This window comes from Aspergillus multicolor, assembly GCF_047715735.1.
Source record: "Aspergillus multicolor strain CBS 133.54 unplaced genomic scaffold BDW74scaffold_8, whole genome shotgun sequence".
In the NCBI taxonomy this organism is placed as follows: domain Eukaryota; kingdom Fungi; phylum Ascomycota; class Eurotiomycetes; order Eurotiales; family Aspergillaceae; genus Aspergillus; species Aspergillus multicolor.
In genome coordinates, this window is record NW_027395959.1 from 933,569 (window position 1) to 955,884 (window position 22,316).

At 43.5% G+C, this 22,316-nt stretch overlaps 6 protein-coding genes across 6 annotated transcripts; 3 read left to right on the top strand and 3 right to left on the bottom strand.

Annotated features, from left to right (window-relative positions):
* Positions 1-1,973: 1,973 nt before the first annotated feature.
* BDW74DRAFT_137037 (uncharacterized protein) lies at positions 1,974-2,521 on the top strand. The gene has a single exon (XM_073722428.1). The coding sequence runs from the start codon at positions 2,042-2,044 to the stop codon at positions 2,411-2,413; it is 372 nt and encodes a 123-aa protein (XP_073585454.1). The 5' UTR covers positions 1,974-2,041; the 3' UTR covers positions 2,414-2,521.
* Positions 2,522-2,610: 89 nt separating this feature from the next.
* Positions 2,611-7,313, bottom strand: BDW74DRAFT_190198 (uncharacterized protein; the record flags this gene model as incomplete). The annotated part of the gene is made up of 5 exons (XM_073732128.1): positions 2,611-4,200; positions 4,250-4,564; positions 4,621-6,762; positions 6,796-7,005; positions 7,056-7,313. 5 exons carry the CDS (start codon positions 7,311-7,313, stop codon positions 2,611-2,613), a joined length of 4,515 nt encoding a protein of 1,504 aa, XP_073585455.1.
* Positions 7,314-16,768: 9,455 nt separating this feature from the next.
* On the top strand, positions 16,769-17,268 carry BDW74DRAFT_177039 (uncharacterized protein; the record flags this gene model as incomplete). Its single annotated transcript, XM_073728787.1, has 3 exons — positions 16,769-16,927; positions 16,986-17,143; positions 17,202-17,268. 3 exons carry the CDS (start codon positions 16,769-16,771, stop codon positions 17,266-17,268), a joined length of 384 nt encoding a protein of 127 aa, XP_073585456.1.
* Positions 17,269-17,340: 72 nt separating this feature from the next.
* On the bottom strand, positions 17,341-18,522 carry BDW74DRAFT_190199 (threonine/serine dehydratase; the record flags this gene model as incomplete). Its single annotated transcript, XM_073732129.1, has 2 exons — positions 17,341-18,152; positions 18,216-18,522. 2 exons carry the CDS (start codon positions 18,520-18,522, stop codon positions 17,341-17,343), a joined length of 1,119 nt encoding a protein of 372 aa, XP_073585457.1.
* Positions 18,523-18,809: 287 nt separating this feature from the next.
* BDW74DRAFT_167271 (Zn(II)2Cys6 transcription factor domain-containing protein) lies at positions 18,810-20,651 on the top strand (the record flags this gene model as incomplete). Its single annotated transcript, XM_073726674.1, has 3 exons — positions 18,810-18,899; positions 18,951-20,465; positions 20,496-20,651. 3 exons carry the CDS (start codon positions 18,810-18,812, stop codon positions 20,649-20,651), a joined length of 1,761 nt encoding a protein of 586 aa, XP_073585458.1.
* A 91-nt stretch (positions 20,652-20,742) lies between these two features.
* Positions 20,743-22,205, bottom strand: BDW74DRAFT_177042 (uncharacterized protein; the record flags this gene model as incomplete). Its single annotated transcript, XM_073728788.1, has 5 exons — positions 20,743-20,787; positions 20,835-21,357; positions 21,404-21,687; positions 21,715-21,994; positions 22,060-22,205. 5 exons carry the CDS (start codon positions 22,203-22,205, stop codon positions 20,743-20,745), a joined length of 1,278 nt encoding a protein of 425 aa, XP_073585459.1.
* Positions 22,206-22,316: the final 111 nt, after the last annotated feature.

A 22,316-nucleotide genomic window follows, 5' to 3' on the forward strand; every position in this document is an offset into this window, starting at 1 on the left:
AGCTTCCAAGGTTTGAGATGCGTACTTTCCACTATTCAGCTCGGCTGGATACGGGGTTGGGGTTGGCGGGAGGTCTGGACCCCGGTTGGGCGCTTGCTTGTATTGTGCTTTGGCCGGTTACGGGACTTGTGGTTAGGTCAGGAGATGGCTGATCGCAGATTTGGCCTTGTATATGGTAGTGTAGTGATTTGCTCCTTTTGTTGCTGGGAGGAATCATGGGGTAGGTACCTAAGGTAGGTAGGGATAGAGATAGGGATGGGGGTAGGGGAGTGGGAAGGACTTACCTCAGCTGGGTACTTATATTTACCTCGCGACCTAGCTTAGCTTAGCTAGTAGGGCAGGGCAGCAGACTTCGAGGGGTGGATGCCAGAGAGCAAGATACGGAAAAATATGGCAAGTGGACAATCAGGGCAGGTTCAAGAAAGAGAGAGAGGGTGGGGAGGGCGGGGGGAGGTGCGAGAACAAAGAAAGAAAAGCAGATTCAGTGGCAGAACAAAGAGCAAAGGCAAGTCAAGGGAGCAGGGGAACAGTAACATGGACATAAAGGCAAAGATATTGGGGCAGGAGCAAAGGAAACGTTGACAGGAACAAGGAGACAGATGGAAGTAGAAGCAAAAAGGGAAAAGCACCAGGAGAAACAAAGGCGCACTTACCGTACCGCAAAGGACTCCAACCACTGGCTTCAGCCATGCAAACCCAAGACCGGATCTGTCAGAATATAAAAGGAACCTGACCCTCACAGACCCTGCCATAACTTCCAGAACTCCCATCCCCTCTGCGGCCCCAACGGACCCAATTCATCCCACCCCCGAAGGCGAGAACAATGAAACCGGGGCAATGTCATCGGAAGCGCGCCGGTCTCAATCAGATCCTCGCGCAACCTGTAAAGCCCAATCCAGTCCCAGTGGTTCTGGGGTCCCCCGGCTGCAGAGGTAGTTCCAGGCAACCTGGAACTCCGGCCGCAGACGCCTCCTGTAGACAGGGGTATTAGGCCGGTTATTGTCGTCCAACTCCGACCGCATGAGAACAGGCATGCCTTGCTCAAGGCAGAACAACAAGTTGCAGTGAGTCCTTTATGCAGTGCTTGAGAACTCTTTGTTCATGATTTCACGGACTTCCAGAATCATGGTCGAAATTCATGCACCTGAAAGATACCATAGGAACAAAGAGCGTAGAGCCCAGTCAAAAGTCGATAGATGGGATGAAACTACGACGGGGGATGATTGCGTGGGTGAGGCACTACGGTAGTACAAGTGCAATTTGGATCAATAGTAAATAACCTAAAGTAAACCAGTGAAACTCGGCATCGCCGCACATCGCTCTCACCATGCCTCTTGCGTTGGTCAAGCCAGCGTCTAGTGGCTCCTTCTGGTCACCGTCTGCAGGAGAATCACCCCGGCAAGGCCGGTCAAGCATCCAGCGAAGAATAGTCCAGTACCTCTTGCACTCGCTTCCCCCGGAAGGCCAATCCCTAGTCGTTTCCACTATTCAGCTTCCTTGTCGGTGCGATTAGCAAGCTCCTCAATAGTCCGGCGTACAAGTGCCTGCTGGTCTTCCGTAAGCGGCAGGGGTCCGCACTGGCGCACGAGCGTCGCCGCCTTCTCAGCGAACTGCTTTCGCACCTCGTCCGGGGCTGGTGCCATAGCTCGCTGTAGGTACTCGCTTGACTCTGGCTGCAAGATGGCTTGGGACCAAGGGCAAGCCAGCACCGGATGAGTATGCATCTATCCTGCTCCGACAAAACGACGTGACCGTGGATAAAGACTGAGACATCGAGCTTGGGTAGAAACCGGACCTCAGGAAACGATGTTGTCGGGGAAGCCCAAGCGGGCGACAGGTTGCTCTCTATCTCGGCAGTCAGATAGGTAGACCTTGAATCGTGTCACTCCTCAAGCAGGCCGGGCGGACTCAGGCTCCGAAGCTCCAACTCTTTCGAGCCGTGATATAAATAGTTAATCTTGGTTTATTATGCTTCTACCGTGGCCCTATAAGCTGCGTTACACCCTTGGTCCTTGTATGATAGATATATCAAGTATATAAGATGCTTGGTGGAACCCTTATACTGCATTTCTGCTGCCCGAACCCCCCAGTTTTGGTATATCCCCTAGTCTTCGAACTGCTAGTACTGATAAGTAGTCGCTCCACATCAAATGCCCAGTGCACCCTTCGAGTCCTGGGCTATCTCTTTTCTGGGGCCTTTTCCTCTCGAGCTCGGTGTATACCACCGGAGGGTTTTCACTTTGAAGTCATCCACATCGAACAGGGAGAGTCCTTCAATCCGATCATGTCATGGGTGGCTCAGAATACTACGAAGAAGAAAGTATTGGTCCCGGAGCCAGGCACCCGTCCCCGATGCAGGTGCCAATTAAGCTCTGTGTGCATGGCGTTGTCGTGGCACCTAGGGCCCACATAACAGGAACAACGAATCAGGAAAAGACTGGCCAATCTCAAAACAAAAAGTCAGACACCCTGTCCGTTTAGAATCGACGCCTCAAGAGCCCGAGCATGATGAGGTGAAGACTGTAGAAGTGATTAGTGGAAACGCGATTGTGTTGAATGAGCAAGTTCACACATACCAAGTGGAAACCCACTGTGAGTTTAGCAAAAGGACTATTCAAATCCCCATTGCGCCTTGTCCAGCCCCCACTCCTCACACAGACTCCCTAGCCACTTAGACGGCGTAATCAGCACCTCTTCTCCGTTCTCGCCTATCACAGGGATAAGCCTTTTCCATGCGCGGACATACTTCTGTGTCGTCCACGGCTCCAGCGTCCACCAATCATGCGAGCTGCCACAAACAAGGATCTTCTCTTTCGCTTTTTCTTCTCCAGGCTCCCTCTCGTCCGGTTTCCCTGTCAACCCCCGCCAGCACACTTCACACAAATCCATATTGTAGCAAAACTTGCACGCATGGAATGTAGTCTTGTAGTCCCACCGTCGGTAGCAGCCGTTGCAGTAGAAATGCCTGGCTGCCAACCAATCGAATTGCTTAAGGATCTCGCAGGCTTTGGTCCATGCGGCCGGGGTCGCAGTGGCAGTGATCGTGGTCGTGGTTGTAGCCGCGGCGTCTTCTGCCTCAGCAGTACTGCTGCTCTCAGGCTCCTGAGCCAAGGCTAATAGTCTTTCAGCTTCGGTGAGGATTCTGGGAAAGTCGCTCTCTGGCATGTTGTTATCTGGGAACTCTGCTTGGTAGAACTTGAGCAGCTCCGCGGTGACCGGTTCGAACGCAGGGCCGTCGTCGGCGAACAAGGTCTTGAGCACTTCTTCGTTAAACCTCCGCGGTGGATCGAGCAGGCAGGCTCGGCGGGAATTCTCAAAGTCCCCGGTGTGATTGAAGAGGATGCGAAGGGTGGTGAAGCCCCGGACGTCGTTGCCGATGTCACCGTCGGAAAGGATGTTAAATACGTCTATGATTTCTGGTCGAAGAATGTCACGGGATTTGTCGCGTTGTCCCTGCACTGTGTACAGCGACGCGAGCATGTACTTGATGTCTGGCGACCGTTTATCGCGCTCCACATCATAAAGTTGCTGCAACCTTCCCGCATGGTTGTTCTCAGATTCATGCTCTTTGATCGTCAATTCAAAGTAAATGGTGGCAAGGGAAGTGAGCGCCTGACTCTCAACATAACTCAGTGAGTTTCGCTCCTCTGGGGATACCCTTTCACGCAGGGTGGTGAGACATTCGCTCAAGTACTCCCCACCCTTGCGCAAGTCTTTGAGATTATCCCGGTGAAGGTAGACTAGGGCGCTTCCCAGCTGACATAGAACCGTCGCGAGTTTATTATAGTTGCTGTCCGCGCGGGCATTGTCAATGGCAGCCTCCCATTCCTGCTCAAAGACAGTCCAGTACTCGGGGGAGGAGGAAATGAGTGACGAGATGACCTTGAACACATTTATCAAGATGACTTCCGTTTCCGTGCGAACCACCGAGTCCAACAGTGGGACCAGGAGAGTACAGCCTGTCTCCGGATTTTTTACGGTCACAGCCTGTTCGATGATATATCTGTCCTCCGTTGGGCTCCAAGTAGTCCTTCTCAAGTAGGCGATCAATATATCGATGTTTCCTTGATCTTGCTCATACGCCTTCTTCAGGTAGCCCAATGAGGTCTCACTCGTGGATGCGTATTTTCCCTGAGCGAGGTAGACCTCTGCTAGCTTGGTGGCGTCGACCGGATCCTGAGCTTCTAACATGGCAGCAGCCTAGTATCAAATCAGCCAAACCAAGGGTTAATGCGGTTGGAATTCGTACCTTCGCATATTGCTCTACTGCGGCCTCGGTTTCTCCTATTACCAGATATGTCCGAGCTAGCCGGGTACATCGGGTGGAATTTGATTCGCTTCCATTCAAAAGGCTTTGGCACCATTGTTCGGCTGCGATGACCATCTCAATATTGTAGTCATCAGGGTAGAGGGACCCATCGCCCTCTGCCTCGTCATGGTCGTCGTCGCCTTCGCCGCCGCCGTCGCCTTCGCCGCCGCCGTCGCCGTCCTTTGCATCGTCAATTGTCTCGGTCTTCTCAGGTTCTCCGTAAGTTTCGGTTTCTTCAATTGCAGGTGCTGCACCCTACCAGCATCAATTAGTTAGCCAGATGTTCGTTACGATGATGGCAATGAACTCACCAGACTGAGGAAGCCGCTGATCCACTTGAACGCGTCAAAGGGCTCCCATTCGCTGTCTTGCAGCCAGTTTTGCGCAACCTCGGTCATGATCTTGATTAGAAGGCTTTGGTTACGGTTTTTGGCCCCGCGCGTTCTTGCCAACCATCTCTTGTCCTGGGGTCTCAAGCGGCTGACAGCTACGGGGTCATCCAACCATGTCCAGAAGACCTCCACCTCCTTGTCATCCCTGTACCACTGCACCATCTCGCGAAACTCCCAGTTCCTGACAATAAAGTAGCCTTCGTTAAACATCTCACAGATATGCGAAGCAATGTACTGCTTGTCAGAATCCAAGAGTTGGTCGGGCCCAGACGCCTTGCGCAATACCGCGAGATGATCTGTGATGTACGCCATCAAGTACTTTCCCATAGCCTTGGCTCTGTCGTCGACGTCGACAGATAGTTGCAGTAAGAGGTCGAAGGCGCGTTTAACAATTTCATAGTGGGCATCAACCTCATAAAGTTGGATCTTTCTAGTGGCCGCGTTGTGGAGCACTGACCCTGGTCGGAAATCAAAGCCATTGACATACTGATGATGGTTCAGATCCCAGAAGAAGCGCTGCACCGCCTTCACCCTCGCATTTGTGATGGTGATCTTGGCCGTAATCTTCGTGTCTTCCGCGAATTGTCGAGGGTGCTCTCGTCTGACCACAACGCAGTCCTTCACATAATCATCCTTGAGGGCTAGGTACTCATCCTCGGAACTGAAGGAGAATATCTTCGAATATTTGTCGGCAACCCTTCGTGCAAGGGGCTGAAGAGAAACGGCGTTGAAGCGAAGGAACAAAGCGGCGGTAAGCTCCTCAAGATCAAACCATTTAAGCCCAGCGACAACCCATATCAGCAGCTCATTGATTTCCTCCACTTCTTTGGGCTTCAGCACAGCCTCCAGTGCGCTGAGGTCTGACTGCATCCGCGCTGTGGGATCCGTGCCAGACCCTTCCAGCACGTGGATGAGGTCTTCATCTGTGCCTCCGGAAGCGATAATCTCTTTGATCTTGACCAGGTCCTGCTGGACCACTGAGTAGCTATTGCTGGAACGTTGCAAAAGGCGTTCCTTCATCATCTTTATTCGCCGTTGTGAGTCGTCGTCGTCTCCCAGGAACAAATCAGCCTTGAACTTTTCCAGCTCACGGGCAATAAATGCACGAATGTCCTCGGAGTTGTGGTTGGTAATATCGATACTTGGCGAGCCCTGCTGCCACGAATCTACGCCGAGGAGTATCCGGACACGATCAGAGTTTTCCTGCTGGAAAGCAACGGTTTGAACTAGTCGCGCATACTCTGGCTTTTCGAGAGCACTGACAGAGTCCAGGACGATATAATGCGTCACATTTTTAGCCGGGAGTCCGATGCCCAGCGTGGTCCAAAGATCCTGAAAGCTCGCGTCACGAAAATACTTATCGTCACGATGCGTACTCGCCACCAGCTTCGTATACGCCGGATCCTGCTCCGCCATTTGGACACAGATCGATTTGAGTGCCGCCTCCGGCCGCTTTTTGTCACTACCGTCCTTTCCGGTCACGGAGAAGGAGTAATAGCCCATCAAGGTACGCTCAGCCACTGTCGCCAAATGCCCCGGCTTGATCTCCTGGGCAATTGCGGCCATCAAGAATGATTTGCCTGTCCCTGACGATCCGGTGATCACCAAAAGCGGGTCAACTTTGCTGCGCCTGTCAACCCACTGCTTGTATTCAGCGACATCCTGCAACCATTTACCACTCTCCTCCAGCGAGGTGCTCCACATCTTGTTGCGGGCGTCGATCATACTAGCAATCTCCTCATCCTTTTGGCCAAGCTTTGTTTTGATGGTCTTCAGATTTTCCTTTCGAGCGTCCTCAAGAGTTCGCTTGCGCTCCACCCGAACCAGCTCAGAGACATCGGCCTTTATCCCCTTCGCATTTGATTCCAGCTCTTTTGTTATGGTTAGCATCACGCCGGCATACTGATTCGTTTCCAGTGCCACCTCCAAGGTTAGGGTCGCTTGGATGCTGGACTGGTTTTGCGTGAGTTTCTTGAAGTTCTCCAAGTCATCCTTGACAGAAGCGTCATCCAGCAGGATCCGCTTGGCGTTGCGCTTGAAGCTCTTCCACCGGCCCTGGACCTGAATATTGATACAGTTTGCGCACAAATTCACAAAGCTCGTCATAACCTGATAGATGCACAATCGCAGAGCCTCATCGACCTGGGTTTGTTCCTCCATTCGTTGATAAATTCGGAATTGGGCAAGGGCCGGTCCCACTTCAGCGAAAATAGCGTTGATTTCGCCATGGAACTCATGGACCTTTTGGGGGATGTCGAGAAGAAAAGACAGGGCGTTGAAACAGACCCCGACTGGAGCAAATGCCTGTTCATTCTCATTAGTCCAGGTGTGAGAAAAGCCCAGTCCCGCCGTACCATTGACGCCCCCTCCGCGGCAACGCCCCCAAGCAGCTGAATGCAATTGATCACCTGCAGGCCAACCTCCTTTGCCCGGGAAACATTCTCGCCGTCCTTCTGCGCCTCGACGTGGTCGTTCAGCGCCCTTTTCAGATCATCGACACTCCTCACGGGGCCGTCAAGGCGTAGGCTCGTTCGTCGGTGGAACTGGATGATTGCTTCCTCCCAGATCTCCTTGACCGAGGTCGGGGCGTTTTCTTGGGCCTCCACGCCCATTACGGAGTATGACGACTTGCGGTTCGACTCGGTGGATTGCTGATCTCCTAGCGGAAACTGATCGCTTTATCTTTGGGCGGTTTCCGGGCAACTTGGGCTCACGTCAGCCCCCGCCCAGACTCAACACAACGAGCCTCATCTGTCCGACGAAGCGCCGCGCTAATGCACGGTGGCCAATGATAGTCACGCCGATGCATCGCTGCGGACCAAGATGGGACGGCCCGACTGTCAAGGACAAAGTGGGCCGTGATCAATTGATAGGCAATAGGCATGCACCGCGTCGCGCAAGCGAGGAGAGCCAGCGAAATACCTGGGCAGGATGCGGAGTCGACGGAGGTGGTTGCGACTGGCCGAGGAAGGAGCTGTCAGCTGAGGTGGAGAATTCTTAGTAATTGAAGGCCTCCAACTACCGAACTCGTGAGCCAGACGAATTTGAATATAGCCATTCTCCTGAAGGGTGAATGGAGGATTTGGCTATATAAACTCCTTGCAGAACTTCTACATTTGCATATAAAAACCCTTAAGAATTTTTAGAATTAGAAGAATTTAGCATGCTTTTTATTTTTTATATAATACCTAGTATTTAATTGGTATTCCTAGCTAGTATGGTTTAAAGGCATTATAATTATGAGCCTGGAGTTTAATTTAATAACTAGCTTATGTTAAATTCTTACCTTTTTTAGACCTTGTGAAGCTATTCCCTGTCAGATAAAGCCTGCCGATCCGTCTTAAACCGGTGGGATTTAAGGATATTCTGTGCGCAAGAGTAGAAGGTACAAGTCTTAAGGTTAAAGAGCTTATATAAAAGACTAAATAAAAACTAAAAGGTAGGGTAGCTTGGTTTCTAAAGATAATAAATAGTAACTAAAACTATCTAACATTATAAAGACAGTCCTTTAAATACATGGTTTTTATTAAATTATTTATTTAATATTTTAGACTGGCAATATAATATTTTAAATTAATAATGCAATAATATTATATTACTAATATAACTATAATTCTCTCCTAGACTAGCATTATACCTTTAATATAATTAAAGTAAATTATTCTATGACTCTGGTTCCTAATATAATAACTAGTTACACTGTATTATTATAATAAATTTATTAGTTAATATTAATCCACGCTGGCCGTGTTCCCTAATAATCCTTTTTTTTAGGTTCTTTATCTTTAAAGATTTTTTAAGTAGCATAACTCCTGTAGGTAAGTTTTATTTAATACTTAGATATATTTTTATGGGCTGCTGCTAACTTTTTTAGCATGGCAGCTTCTTTTAGCATGAAGAAGACCCTTTATAAATAAATTACTAATAATAGTTTTATAATGGTTTTCCCTTGCGCTTGATGTGCTTGTTTATAAAAGTCTTGTATTAAATCTAATCCTAATAGTTATTATAGCGAGTATGTCCATGCTGGGAATTATAAATATGTTAATTCTAACTTAATATTCTTTAATAGCAAGTGGCGGAAGTTGGTCACAGCTTAAAATAAAATTAAGAAAGATAAGGAATAATTACTTAATAAATTAATTTATTTTTAAAAGCAAAAGTAATTACTAAAGCAGCGCGCAGGCAACTTTATTATTTATAATTATAAAGAAATTATAAAGCTTAAAAAGCTTGAGGAGGAGGAGTAAAAATAAAAGGAATTTAAAGAGTTATTAGTGCAGAGCTGGTTAGCTACTATATTAAGTAGTAAGGGCTCTTTTACACAGGCTTTCCCAGGTAAGGGTTAGGTTGCTAAGGTATTTTCCTTATCTTTACTAAATAGCTCTTTTTTAATTATTTCCTTGCTAAAATTCCTGAATCTTTTTAGGGCAGTCAAGGTTCCTAACTGGTTTTTATAAATTATTTTTTAGTAAGTAACCTTTTTAGTAAACAAAATATTAAATCTAATCCTTGTGTATTTATTAGTCCAGAATTTATTTAACTTTATACTCTTTATCAGTATTAGTTACTTTATTATAGTCATTCTTTAGATTTAGCATTAATTTAAGTAATAAGACATAAAACACTAGGTATACTTGTATTTATGCTGGTAATAATAAGTAATAGTTATTATTAGTAAGTTTTTTTTAATTTTAAATAGTCTATATTTTACTATATTAAGTTTATTACTTAGTTATTTACTCTTAATATTAAAACTTTTCTTTCCTATTATTTATTATAGGAGATAAACTCTTTCTCCCTTTCTTAAAAATAGCATGTCCTCATGCTTCTTATTATAATAAAATTTTTTTTTTAGCCCACCTAATATTTTATGCAAGTAATATAAGTAGTTAAGCAGTGGCTAAGTACTTAGCAAGTACTTATATAAGAAGCTAAGTCTTTATAATTAAAATAGCTAAAATTATTATAGGGGCCCTTAGGATCATGATAGCATAGCTTTTTTATATTACATGCCATGCAAGGCACCTTAATATTTATTTTCTTATATTTTATTATTATATTAGTAATATATACCTAGTAGCGGTTAGCAAGCGCTTAGCTAGTATTTAGCAAGCACTCACAGTTTTTTTAGTATTTAAAGAAAGGGGGGGTTTTAGGAGACTTTTACTAGCCATAGGCAACTACTTTTTAAGTAGTTAGGGAGTGCTTGGGACAGCAGCAGGGGCGGATCTAGGGGCAGGAGTAGGGGTATTACTAGTAAAAAAAAGCCTTGTAAAATACTATAAAAAATATTAGTAGTTAGCAAGCACTTATCTAAAAGTTACTAAGCACTTATATATTATATTATTTACTAGTTTATTTAACTAATGGCCACCCTTTATCTTGCGGACTTTAATTTTATGGGAGTAAATATATATATATAAATTATAACTATCTTTCTTCTTTTAAACAAAGTAGTTAGCAAGCAGTTATATAGCAGTTAGCAAGTACTTATAATAGCCTTTAAGTAATTAGGTAAGTAATAAAATACCTTGTTATAATAAATAATAGCAAAGCTGTCCTTGTCCTGCAAGTAGTTAGTAAATACTTGGCTAGCAGTAGTTAAGTGCTTAAAAAAAAGAGAAAATTAAAATAGCTAAGTTACTAAATAAGTACTAAATAAGTATTTATGTAGTTCTTGCTAAGTGCTTATCTAAGCTAAAACTTAAGCTAAGTAAGAGATAGGAAAGGCCTTGGGGAAGTAATTTCTTAATAAGGTAAAAGAAAAGTTAGGCTAGCAAGCACTTAACAGGTGCTTGTATAATAATTTAGGGAAGGAAAGTAAGCTTACCTTTTTATAAAAGGGAGCTTAAGTTTACCCTTAAAGCCTTGTTTAAGGTACCAGTTATATTACTTTTAAAGCAGTTATAAAGTAGTTAAATTAAATAAAAAATAACTTAAACACTTAAATAGTGCTTGCTAAGTACTTATATATATATTCTTGCTAAGTTAGGCCATGATAGGCGAATGTGGGTGTTCCTTAAAATAACCGGAACGGTGTATTAGGATAAAAGGATTAGTGGGGCGTGTAAAATATTTTGTCAGCTGAGGTGGAGAATTCTTAGTAATTCAAGGCCTCCAACTATCGAATTCGTGAGCCAGACGAATTTGAATATAGCCATTCTCCCGAAGGGTGAATGGAGGATTCAGCTATACAAACTCCTTGCAGAACTTCTATATTTGCATATAAGAACCCTTAAGAATTCTTAGAATTAGAAGAATTTCATCACGCTCTTTACCTTCTATATAATACCTAGTATTCGATCAGTATTCCTAGCTAGTACGGTTCAAAGGCATCATATATTTTTAGTGGGATGTGGGTCACGTGATTGCCAAAACCGGTAATTACATAATAAACGCTCAGGTGAGCGTTTGGAACACCTCGAGTATACAGGTCATCCAAGCTACCCGCGGAGCTTATATGAGCGTCACCCCCACCACGTGATGCCAAGGCCATTATTAAGCAATAATATCTTAAGCAAGGTTAAAAAAAATACTAAAACTCCTTAAAATCTAAGATTCTTTTTTTTTATTATTTTTAAAAACATGAATATCCTAAGCAGTTAATAACCACTTACTAACTACTTTATTATTTCTTTACAAGCATGGAGTCTTATATACCTATAATTAATCTTAATAACTATATTAGCCTAGAGCTCCTTGATAATAAACTAGGTGTTATAAGTATAACTAAAATTAACTGCTTAATAAGTAGTTAAGAACTAATAAGTACCTTAAAAAGAATAAATTCTAATTCCTCTTACCCAGGCTAAGAGTAACCCTCTTATTACTCTTATTTTAAAGTATATTAATAATCTACCTAAGTATCCTACAAGTAATATTCATGGCTATATATATATTATTACTAGTGGGGGCTAATTGCAAGCAGAATTAAAGGTAATAATATATAATATAAGTACTTCTTAAGTAGTTAGTAACTGGTTAGATACTAATAATTACTTAAATATAATATGTAAAGTTCCAGAAATATAAGGCAAAGCAACCAGTATTTTATTTATTTTTAAACTACCAGGTTAGGAAGTTCCCTATAAAATACTCTAGTATTTATTATTATAAATTCCTAGCCCCGCAACTTAAGGCATATTATTATATAGTTATTAATAAGAGGATATAGGAGGAGATTTAAAAGCATTAAAGTAATATATAATTACTTAAAAATAATATAAGTAAAAGAAATACTTATAGGTAAATTACTAGCTAGTAAGTAATTTTTAAGTAGTTACTAATATACTTTAGCTACTATTAGTTAAAGGTTATATTTTTTTAACAGGGCAATATATATATAAATTAGATTTTATATTATAAACCTGTTTTTAAGAGGTATACTTAAATAATAAGTAATTAAGAATCTTAAGTACTTGATAACTACCTACTAACTGCTTATAAAATATAAATAGCATATATACTTTATATATTAAATATATTAATAATACTAGGGGGCCTTTAAGCAAGTATTATTAAATACCTATTCAGGGCCATACTACTTTAGACCTTTAATTCCTTAAGGACCTTTTTAATAATAATACCATACCACCAAGTGAGGAATGTGGTTTATTTAAACTAATGCATTCGCGGAGGCAGTTTTATGGTAAGTGGTTGCCAAGTAATTATAAACCAGTTTCTAACTACTTTATAGCGCGAGATCACCCACAAGGGCCAGGGAAACTAGTATATCTAGGCTATAATATTACTTTTAATGCTTTAGTACCAGTAGATATAAGGTAATATCCTTATATTTTATTTATATCTTATAGGGTTTATAAACATCCTCCACCTCCTTTATTAAAGGCCCTGGAGCGGATCCTTTAACAGGTAAAGGAGGTTATACAGGAGATTAATAATTTAAGTATAATAATAAATAAATAATTACTAAGTGCTTAATAATTACTTACTAACTTTTAAAGTAAAATTTCTTTAAAGTCCCTAGCTTAAGTATTTTTATTTATAATTTAATATATTTACTTTAATAAAAGTTTATACTAGTTTTTATAATAAGGATTATATAGCTGCTGTTATCCAGAAGCAGTAGTTACTTCTTTATTTTACTAAACAGGATATTAATAAAGTAATCTTCCTGTAAAATATAATCCTTATTATTAAGATAAGTAGTTATATACCAGTCCCCAAGCAGTTACTTATTACTAAGTATAATATTAAGAGTATATCCAGGAATATTACCTAAATTCTAAGGGTATTATAATTTTTTATAATTATAAAAACTAGATTTAACTACTAGCCCGCTTATACTCCTTTAAAGTTAATATATTATATAAATAACTTTAAAATAAAAAAATAAACAAGGTTATATTTGCGACCTTCTTCCCAGATTAAGCAAAGGGTAAGTAGTTTTTAAGTAATTAACTAGTAGTTAGTTACTAATACCTTATAGTTATTATACTCCTCTAAGTTTTTACTAATATAAATAGTACAAAGGGCTATTATTTTTTATTTAAGTATATTTTTATATTTTTAAAAAAGGTCTCTGGCTTGCCTATCCTATTTAACTACCTGCATGGGTGTGGTATTTATGGGATTATTATTAACATGAATTCCAAGCAGTATAGTGGTAAGTGCTTGTTAAGCAGTTAAATAACACTTATTAACTTTATTAGGCCTTAGGCAGTATTTGTTAGAGATTAACCCTAATAAGCATGATGTTACATGGTAATTATAACATATTATTATATTTTATAGGGTTTATTTCCAGCGTAATATCCTAAAGGCTATTAGGTTAATAAATAAAGGGTTACCACTATAAAATTAAATAATAAAGTTATTATCATGTTAGTTAAAGGCCCAGTATAATAAGATAGTGAATCTTTTAATAAGTATAATTATTATCTAACTACTTAAGAACTGCTTATTAACTTTATTAAAGTATAAATTACCCGCGGTACAAAATTAGGCTATTTAAAAAAAGGCAGTAATAATTAAGGCAGGACTAAATAAGGCCTGCTTTAAGATTAAGCCTACCTACTTTAATTAGCTTTAAAATTATACTAATATAGTAAAGCAGTCTTACTATAAGGTAAATACTTTAAAAAGATATCTTACTTTAGTTAAAGTAATTAAAAAGTACTTACTAATTACTTAGTTTTATATTTACTAACCTATTAATAATACTATAAAGCTTAATAAAAATAATATTTAATAATATTAAAACTTCCTAGATTTTAATATATATTACTTTTATTAAACCTTAAATATAAAGGCTGCCTACCTTTAAACTTAATAAAGGAAGTATAAGTACTTGCTAAGCACTTGCTAAGTACTAAAGCTTACTTTAATTATAAATAGTTATAAATAATAAAAATCTTTTATAAAAGCTAGATTAAGTAGCTAATCTAGCTCTAGCCAGTAAATATATTTTATATTATAATATTTCTTTTAATATAAAAATATAAAGTAAGTTAAGTACTTGCTAACTACCTAATAACTAGCTAATAAGTACTTAAATTTATAATCTTTACTCCTACCCTTTACTAAATTGCCTTAGCTAATAGCCTATCTCTTAATAATTATTATAAAAAGCTTGAGCTTCGCCAGCTTAAGGCAAGTATTAAAAAGCAAGAGAAGAAGGTATAGTATAAGTAACTTAAGAATAAAAGGTTAAAGCTAGAGCTTATAAAAAGGTAAATAAAAATTTAAGAGGTATAAAAAAGGGGTACCTAAGTAATTAATAAGTAGTTAACAAGTGCTTTTTATAAGTATACTATATATTTTTTTAAGACACTTTAATAACTATATATAATAAAAAATAAAAGACCTAAGTAGTTTCTAACTACTTATTAATTACTTAAAACTTTTTTATTATATATATATATATATATATACTATATTTATAATACTACCTTCGGCTTACTATCTCCTTTATAAGATATATATAAATAATATTATTTAGAAAAAACATTAATTACTTAATAACTATTTATATATTAGCTATTTACTTATTACCTAAGTACAGGGCCTTACTAAATAGTATCTAAATAGTTTTTAAGTGGTTCCTTAGCAGCTGCCTTCTTATTTACCTGGTTCTTAGGCTCCTTAGTTACAGCACGGGGGTACAGGTCACTATAATTAAATAAGATAAAATAATTATATTTATTAATATTCTTACAGTAGTTAACACGGCTACCACAAGACTTATAAAATATAAAGTACCCCATGTAAACCACCTTAGCTCTTATGTTAATAACATAAACCTAAGATTTAAGTAGTTAGTAAGTGATTAAAAAGCAGTTAAAAAGTACTTATAAAACTATTTTTTTTTAAAAGGGCAGGGAGGGCTCCAGGGGCATGATTTAGGCTTATAGTAGCCCTAGTAGTAATATTATTAAGGTTAATACTAGTAAATAGCTCCTTATACTACTTTAAGTAGTTAATAATTAATTATTAAGTAATTAATAAGTAGTTAGGATATATACTAGCCGCCTTATTAATAATCTTTTATAAAGCGCGGCCCCTAGTATTTCCAACTAGCAGCAAGATATCCTTATATAAGGTAATATAAGTGCGCAGGTTATTAGTGAATTTATAGTTATACTAAATAATTCCCAAGCAGTTAGTAAGTAGCTACCAAGTAATAAAAAAGCAGTTTAATAGTAGCCTTGGAGTAATTAAGGATTTTATAAAATATCTTATCATAATAAAAGTAAAGATAGTTATCTTTGTCCTAAGCAGTTCCTAAGTAGTTAGTAAGCGGTTAAAAATATAAAATATAATATAAAAAGACTTACCTTTTTATACTTAGGTAGCTCCAGGCGCCCGGCTTTAACTTCGCGGAGGTACCACTGGTACCACCTTTAAACTAATAAATTAGTAATTAAAAAGCGGGAAAAAGTAATTATAATAAAAAAGGGGCTTAAGATAATAATTATTAAGAAGTTTTAAAGTACTTAACTTATATTCATTAAAAGTGCTGCCATACTAAAGTTAATAATCTTAGTAAGTGTTTTAAAAGAGGTAACTTAAGTTAAAATCTTTCCGGAGCTTAGTTATGGATCACGTGACCGCCAAGACCATTACATAAGCCATATCAACTCGAGCGACCGAAAAGACAACACTGGCTGACCTGCAACCTCGAACACCTCAGCTCACCTGCCCCCTCGTCATAAGCCGAACAGGTTTGGATGTATCCAAACCTCCAAACGGTAAACGAATTCGTCTATGAATGTTGTTTACAGTATCTCTGCTATTACCTATAAAAACTCCAAAGCATTCTTAGAACTAGAAGAATTCATCACGCTCTTTACCTTCAAAATAATCCCTAGTATTCGATCAGTATTCCTAGCTAGTACGGTATTCAATGGGCCTGATACCATACAAGTCCAAGCCCAGAAAATGTGGCCTTAAATACGGACGCTGTATTGGTCTTGTCATATATTTTGGCCTGATTTTGTTGGCCTTAAAAAACCGTGAGGTCATATTCTTAGAGGCAGACGTTAGTGCCGCTTTTGCTGGCTTCGAGCCCGGTCTCACATTGTTCCTATACCCAAACTTGGCTGTTGAAGGCGTTGAAACATTCCGGAAGAATAATCAGAGCAGCACCCTGGGACGCTGCGTGGAGGACTTTTTGCCGGGCATTGGAGAGATTCTGCAGCTTGTCAGGGGCTGCATTGGATCAATCAGTTCATGGATGCCATAAGAGGACTGTGTATGTCTGCCTTACTGCTGGACATCTCGATGCAAGCCACATTGAGTGGCCGCTTAAGAATCGGGTCTCTTGGAGATATATATTGCATGTCGATGGCGGCGAGAGTGACTAGTTGGTTGAGGGAGGAATACAGCAGGCTTGATCAGTAGCAATATTTCACTTAATAATTCAAGTTAATATTTAATGTGCTTATGTAGAATACAGACTCCTGTGGGTACTTCCGGATCGGGTGCGCGAGAGCGAGGGACTGGTCTGAATGGCAAACACTACGCTGAGTAGTCTACTTTATAAAGATAAGGTACCCTTGAAATGTATCTCACTCACATTTTAACGTATACTCATCCTTTCAACATGTCTGTCAACCGTCAAGTCGTTAACAGCGCCCAGGCGCCTCCCCCACGGCCCTTTTACAACCAAGCGGTTATTGCCAATGGCTTCGTCTTTTGCTCTGGCCAGCTCCCAAAAGACTCCTCGGGCAAGATAGTCGAGGGCACCGTCCAGGACCGCGCTGTATGTGTTTCATCATCCCATCGGCTCTACCGATGATTTTTCTAACGCTGTACAACAGCACCAATGCATTCGGAACTTGAAAGCCGTCCTCGAGTCCGCAGGCTCTAATCTTGCAAAAATGGTCGAAGTGAACGTCTTCCTCGCCGATATGGAGGACTTTGAGAAGATGAACGAGGTTTATCTGCAGTGGTTTGGGGAGATTAAGCCTGTTAGAACGTAAGTCCAACCCTGTGTGCATCCAGAAGGATTGAGGATTGCAGACTGATTGCTCCAGCTGCGTTGCCGTCAAGTCCATCCCGGAATATACCGATGTGGAGATGAAGTGCGTGGCGCTCTTGTAGTTGGTGATTCTCAGTATATGCATACACAGATTAAATAATATAGTCTGAAGCCTTCCTGTCAAACACAACAGCCTAAAAATCTGCATACAGCTTATATATGGCTTCAACCGTAGTATTCCCCCCAGAAAAGACGACTCCAACATCCCACCCCTTTTCCCCACCCTCCTTTTCAACGATGGCTCGAAACTCCTCGTCAAACAAGATCACGGCCAGGGGCACGGCAGCACTAGGCTCGATGACAAGTTTCATGCGCTCCAGCACAAGCTTCATGGCCGCCTTGATTTGATCCTCGGTCACAGCAAACAACCCACTCACTTTGTTCTGGTCCGAAATGACGGTCCAGTTGATCTCCCCCACCGGAGTCCGAAGGCCGTCAGCGATAGTGAGTGTCCTGACCTCGCTGATTCGGGAACCAGCCGCAAGCCCGCGCCGGCCATCGTCGCCGCCCTGGAATGAGGGCTCGGCACCAAAGACGCGAGTTGACGGTGTGCCGGAGAAGTACGTGGCAGACCCGGCCAAAAGCCCACCCCCGCCTAGAGGCGTAACCACCGCATCAAGCGGGTGTTCTTTCTTGAGGGTATCAAGATCACGAGACTGATTGGCCAGCAGTTCGACCACCTGCTGTTCGAGCTCTAGACTCGCTGTTCCTTGGCCCAGGATGATATCAGGATGATCATAGGGCGGAACAAGGATGGCGCCGGTTTCTGCGATGACTTCCTGGACTACTGACACACGCTCAGGCTCAGTAGAGCCACTAAATATAACACGGGCGCCATAGGCTTGCGTGCCGTCGATTTTGGAGGGCGTGGATACCGACGGCATCACGATATGGGCGGGGATGCCCAGGGTCGATGCAGCGAGCGCGAGGGCCTGGGCATGATTCCCTTTTGGTTTCAAAATAAGTTAACCCTTTATTGAGCGCTAAGTATAGATTTGGTGTTTCGTACCAGAACTATGCGTTGTCACGCCGCGCTTGCGTACGGCCTCTATCCCCATCTCAGAGCAGAGTCGCAGAAGGGCATGGAATGCACCGCGTGCTTTGAACGCGCCGATCTTCTGCAGATTCTCGCACTTGAAATACAGCCGAAAGACTGGTTTAGCAGCCCTAGCATTATCTGGATTTGGAGTCGAGGCGATCCGGTTCAGGGTTTTGGAGGTGAATACTGGTGTCTGGTAAATGTAGGGTTTGACCACAGAATGAGCTGCGCGGACAGCTTCTGGTGTCAGCGGGGGGCAGGTGCTGGGGTCGGCCATGGAGAGAGGAAGATGCATTGCGAGACAGAAACCTGCTTCATTTCACTTCAATATATAACTCTCCGTCTATAGAAGACCTACTCGCTCTCGCGCACCCCATCGGGAAGGTGGAGCAGCCGCCGTCTGGAAAGGATATCATTGATTGACTGAAGTTTAGTGGATATGACTAGTCTGTTAGCAGTTAGTCCGTACTCAATTACATGGATCAAAGTGGCAAAAAAAGCATCTCCTCGTCAACTTCTTCTCTCTTCTGCACGGCTTGTCAGTCACTCCTCAGAGGATGTACTATGTACAAGGCACCTCCACCGCGTCCAAAGAAGACTGACATTGTTCGCTCTCGGTCGGGATGCCGAGGATGCCGACAGCGCCGGGTCAAGGTTCATTTCGACCGAGCCAGCAAATGAATTGCACCAGCTAACTGCTCTCAGTGCGATGAACAGAAACCGTCATGTCGAGCTTGTGTCCGCCGCGGCATCAGTTGCGAGGCCATTCTGCCGAGTCTAGACTTCCATAATGTCACCCTCTCTGCCATTGAGTCGCCGGGCGGCCGCCATTGCCAGCACTTGAGATTCAAGTACAGCCAAGGGCCACCTAAGATTGATACAAAGAACTCTGAACAGTCCCATCTGGCGGATGAGGATTCCAGAGTAGCCTCCTTAATATCGCCACCGGTACTGGCAACGAGTCCGTCACAGCCGCTCGCTTGCTCAGAACATGAGGCCATGTATCTTACCCACTGGAATGAGGCCTGCGTGCATGCTCTGCAGCATTCGTTGCGTCAAATCTCCCTCGCCACGGACAGCCATGCACCGTTCAAAGCGGCGCTTCTGGCCCTTTCAGCCTGTAATCTCAGTCGCTCCTTGCCCGAGAGGAACGAGCTGGATGCTCAAGTAGCTTACAGGCCAAACCCCCGCCACCTCCTCTCCAGTCAACAGTACTATGTCACCGCCGTCGGCCAAGCGGCGAGGACAATCCTCAGAAGCTCTCTCATGGCGCCATCCCACACTCTGGCGATGTTGGTTTTGTTCTGCAACATTGAAACCGCAATGGGTAATTTCACCGGATTTGGCTGTCATGCTCAAGGAATAATCAACTTTATTCAGACGCATTTTCGAGCAATCACGAAGGATACTCTGGGCCGAGGAGCAATCGCAACCTGGGTGCTGGCAAGGAACCATAACTGGTGGCTGAGGATGAACTTTAGCAGCGCCTCATTCCAGCTCGCTCAGCCTTCGATGTGCCTTCCAATGGATATGTCCAACGTTCTCCACTCAATTGGGTCGAGGCGAGCGACTGTTACATCAATCCTTTGCGAAACCTACCGCCTCAGCACGATTGCGTTCCTGCACTCGACACTGGACGACGCAATTCCTTCCCCGGAAATCGACGACTGTGTCGCCCTGATGCGGGCTGAGTCTACAAGGCTCGATGACTGGCACTCCACGCTCTCCCAGTCGGAGCTCCCCTTTGACTCGTTTGCAGAATTCAATACACACGAGAGCAGTCAGTTCCGTCCCCTTTTATTCACTTCGCATAGGCTTGCAATGAATTACGCGTACTATGTATCCTCGCGCGTCCTGCAGTCCATGTCCCATCCTGGTGCCTCAGAAACTGAGGGATCCACTGGCGACATGGAAATCGCACACTGGTCGACTGCCCTTCTTCGCATCGTAGCCGGTCTTGACAAACAGACTTGCGCCAGAAAAAATGTCTATTCGATCGGTGTCTCGAGTCTTCTTGTCGCCTGTGTGCTCCGCTATCACAGCCTTGCGTTTGGACGCTGGGTCGAGAAATGGCTGCTTGAATGCCATGCGCTGTCTATATTCGAGGAAGGGAGCTTCCCTATTGCTCAGGCTTGGCAGGTCGTTCGTCTTGTCAACGAGGAGAGGGCAGCAGGGAATTATGCTTGTGCCATCGCCTTACCAGAGGATGATGGCGGCGGGGTGGGGAAGTACACATCATATTCGAGTCAGCGGTTTGACCGAGTCTTACTGCTGAGAAGAGAGGGAGGCTCACTCAGGTTGCCCTGGGAGTTCGTTTCAGTCAACATGGTGGAACAGCCGTCCTCTCCCTCTGGCCCTGGACTCATTGGCACATCAAATCTTTATAGACTTAATTATGGACACTAATTCCCACCACATCCGGCGCAAAGCTCGTAAAGCCACCCTCGCCATTATCATTCCCAAGCACAACTCATTAAGACCAACCTTCCACCCCCCGTCAAGAACCCCCAAGCGCGCTGAATCCCAGCACCCCAGCCCCGGTCTAAAAAGCTCACTATGCCTCCCGCTCAGCGGAACCTCCAGCCTGACCGGCTCGGCATCATTCACGCGGATTGTGAGATTGCGCGAGTTGGACCCCCATTCCCAGGCAGAGTCGAATGCGACTTCGTTGTTTATGTAGTCGATTTCGATGTATTTAAAGCCCTGGGCCATGGACGGGATTTGGGTGGTTGCACTGCTGTTGGTGCTGAGGTTAGTGATTTTAGACCCGGTGGGGATGCAGAAGTCATCTAGACAGGTGAAGGTATCTGCGGAGTCGGAGAGAGTAAAGTCTTCGGTACCGGTGTAGTAGGTAGAATTAGGAGGTGTGACTTGGATGGAGGAGATTGCGGGAGCGTTGTGGATTGTGATGGTATTGTTGGAGCTGGTTGCGAGTGAGATATGGGTGGTGATGGAAGAGGATCCCGCTGGAACTGATACAGATACTGGGGCTTTGCTGGAAATTGTGGCGATGGTTATGTTGGCACCTTGCGACGGCTGAGCAAGTGTAACCTTCAGTCCGTAGTTAGGGCTGGATGTCACTCTATAGACTGCCCCAAACGTAGTCGCACCACTAGGATACTGTTAGCATAATCCAGCAATTTCAGTGATAAACTCACACATTCTTTGCAGCAAAGATATCACTCGAATACTCCCCAGCAGGCAGCGTCTCGCTAAGCTCAGCAAGCATCGTCCCATGCGCCGCCACAACCGCCGTATACTTCGTCTTCACATCCTCAGCACTCTCATCAGCCCAAATATCCCTCAACCCTCCAGCAAACTGCAGCCCTACATCCGGCAAATCAAGGGTAATCTCCCTCTCCTCCCCCCTCCAGTTAATCACCGCAACAACCACCCTCCCCCCTTTCAACGGCCCACTCCAAACCTCATACCCCTGGTCACTCTACCTCCTCCTCAACGCCGCACTAACCCCCAACCCATCCTGATTAAACAACATAAAATCCTCATTCCGCAGGATATCAAGCGACCCCTCCCTCATCCCATCCACCTTCGCCCTAATCGTCAGCGGCGCCTTCAAAATCCCCCACAGCGAGAAATGCGTCTGCTCCTCGGGGATTGTAAGCACGTCTTCCAGGCCTACAAGTAGTATATCAGGATCCGGCCACTGGCCCGGTCCCGCAAAATCGGTCTGCGGTACGGCCTGGTTCAGTGTACGGAAGATGGAGCGCCAGTGCGGCGTGATGTCGTTTCTGATCCGCCATAAGTGCCTGATTTCTGGCGCTCATGCTGCTGGGAATAAGATCCCCCGTATAACCTGAGCCACCAGTTCTGATACTTGGCCTGCAGCCATGCTGCGGCCAACTTTGGACCCAGCGAGTCCGAAGAGAGTTGTCCAAGATTCAACTCGACAAATTTGGAAATCCCTTGGGAATGATAAACGAAGGCCTCGAAGTTGCCCATGGCAGACTTCATGTAGCAGAAAAACACCAAAGTAGCCAACATCAGCGAAGGACTCGGGAGGTTTGTCGAATGTCGAATAATCCGGGCAATTTGTCCGACCGCTGACCAGTA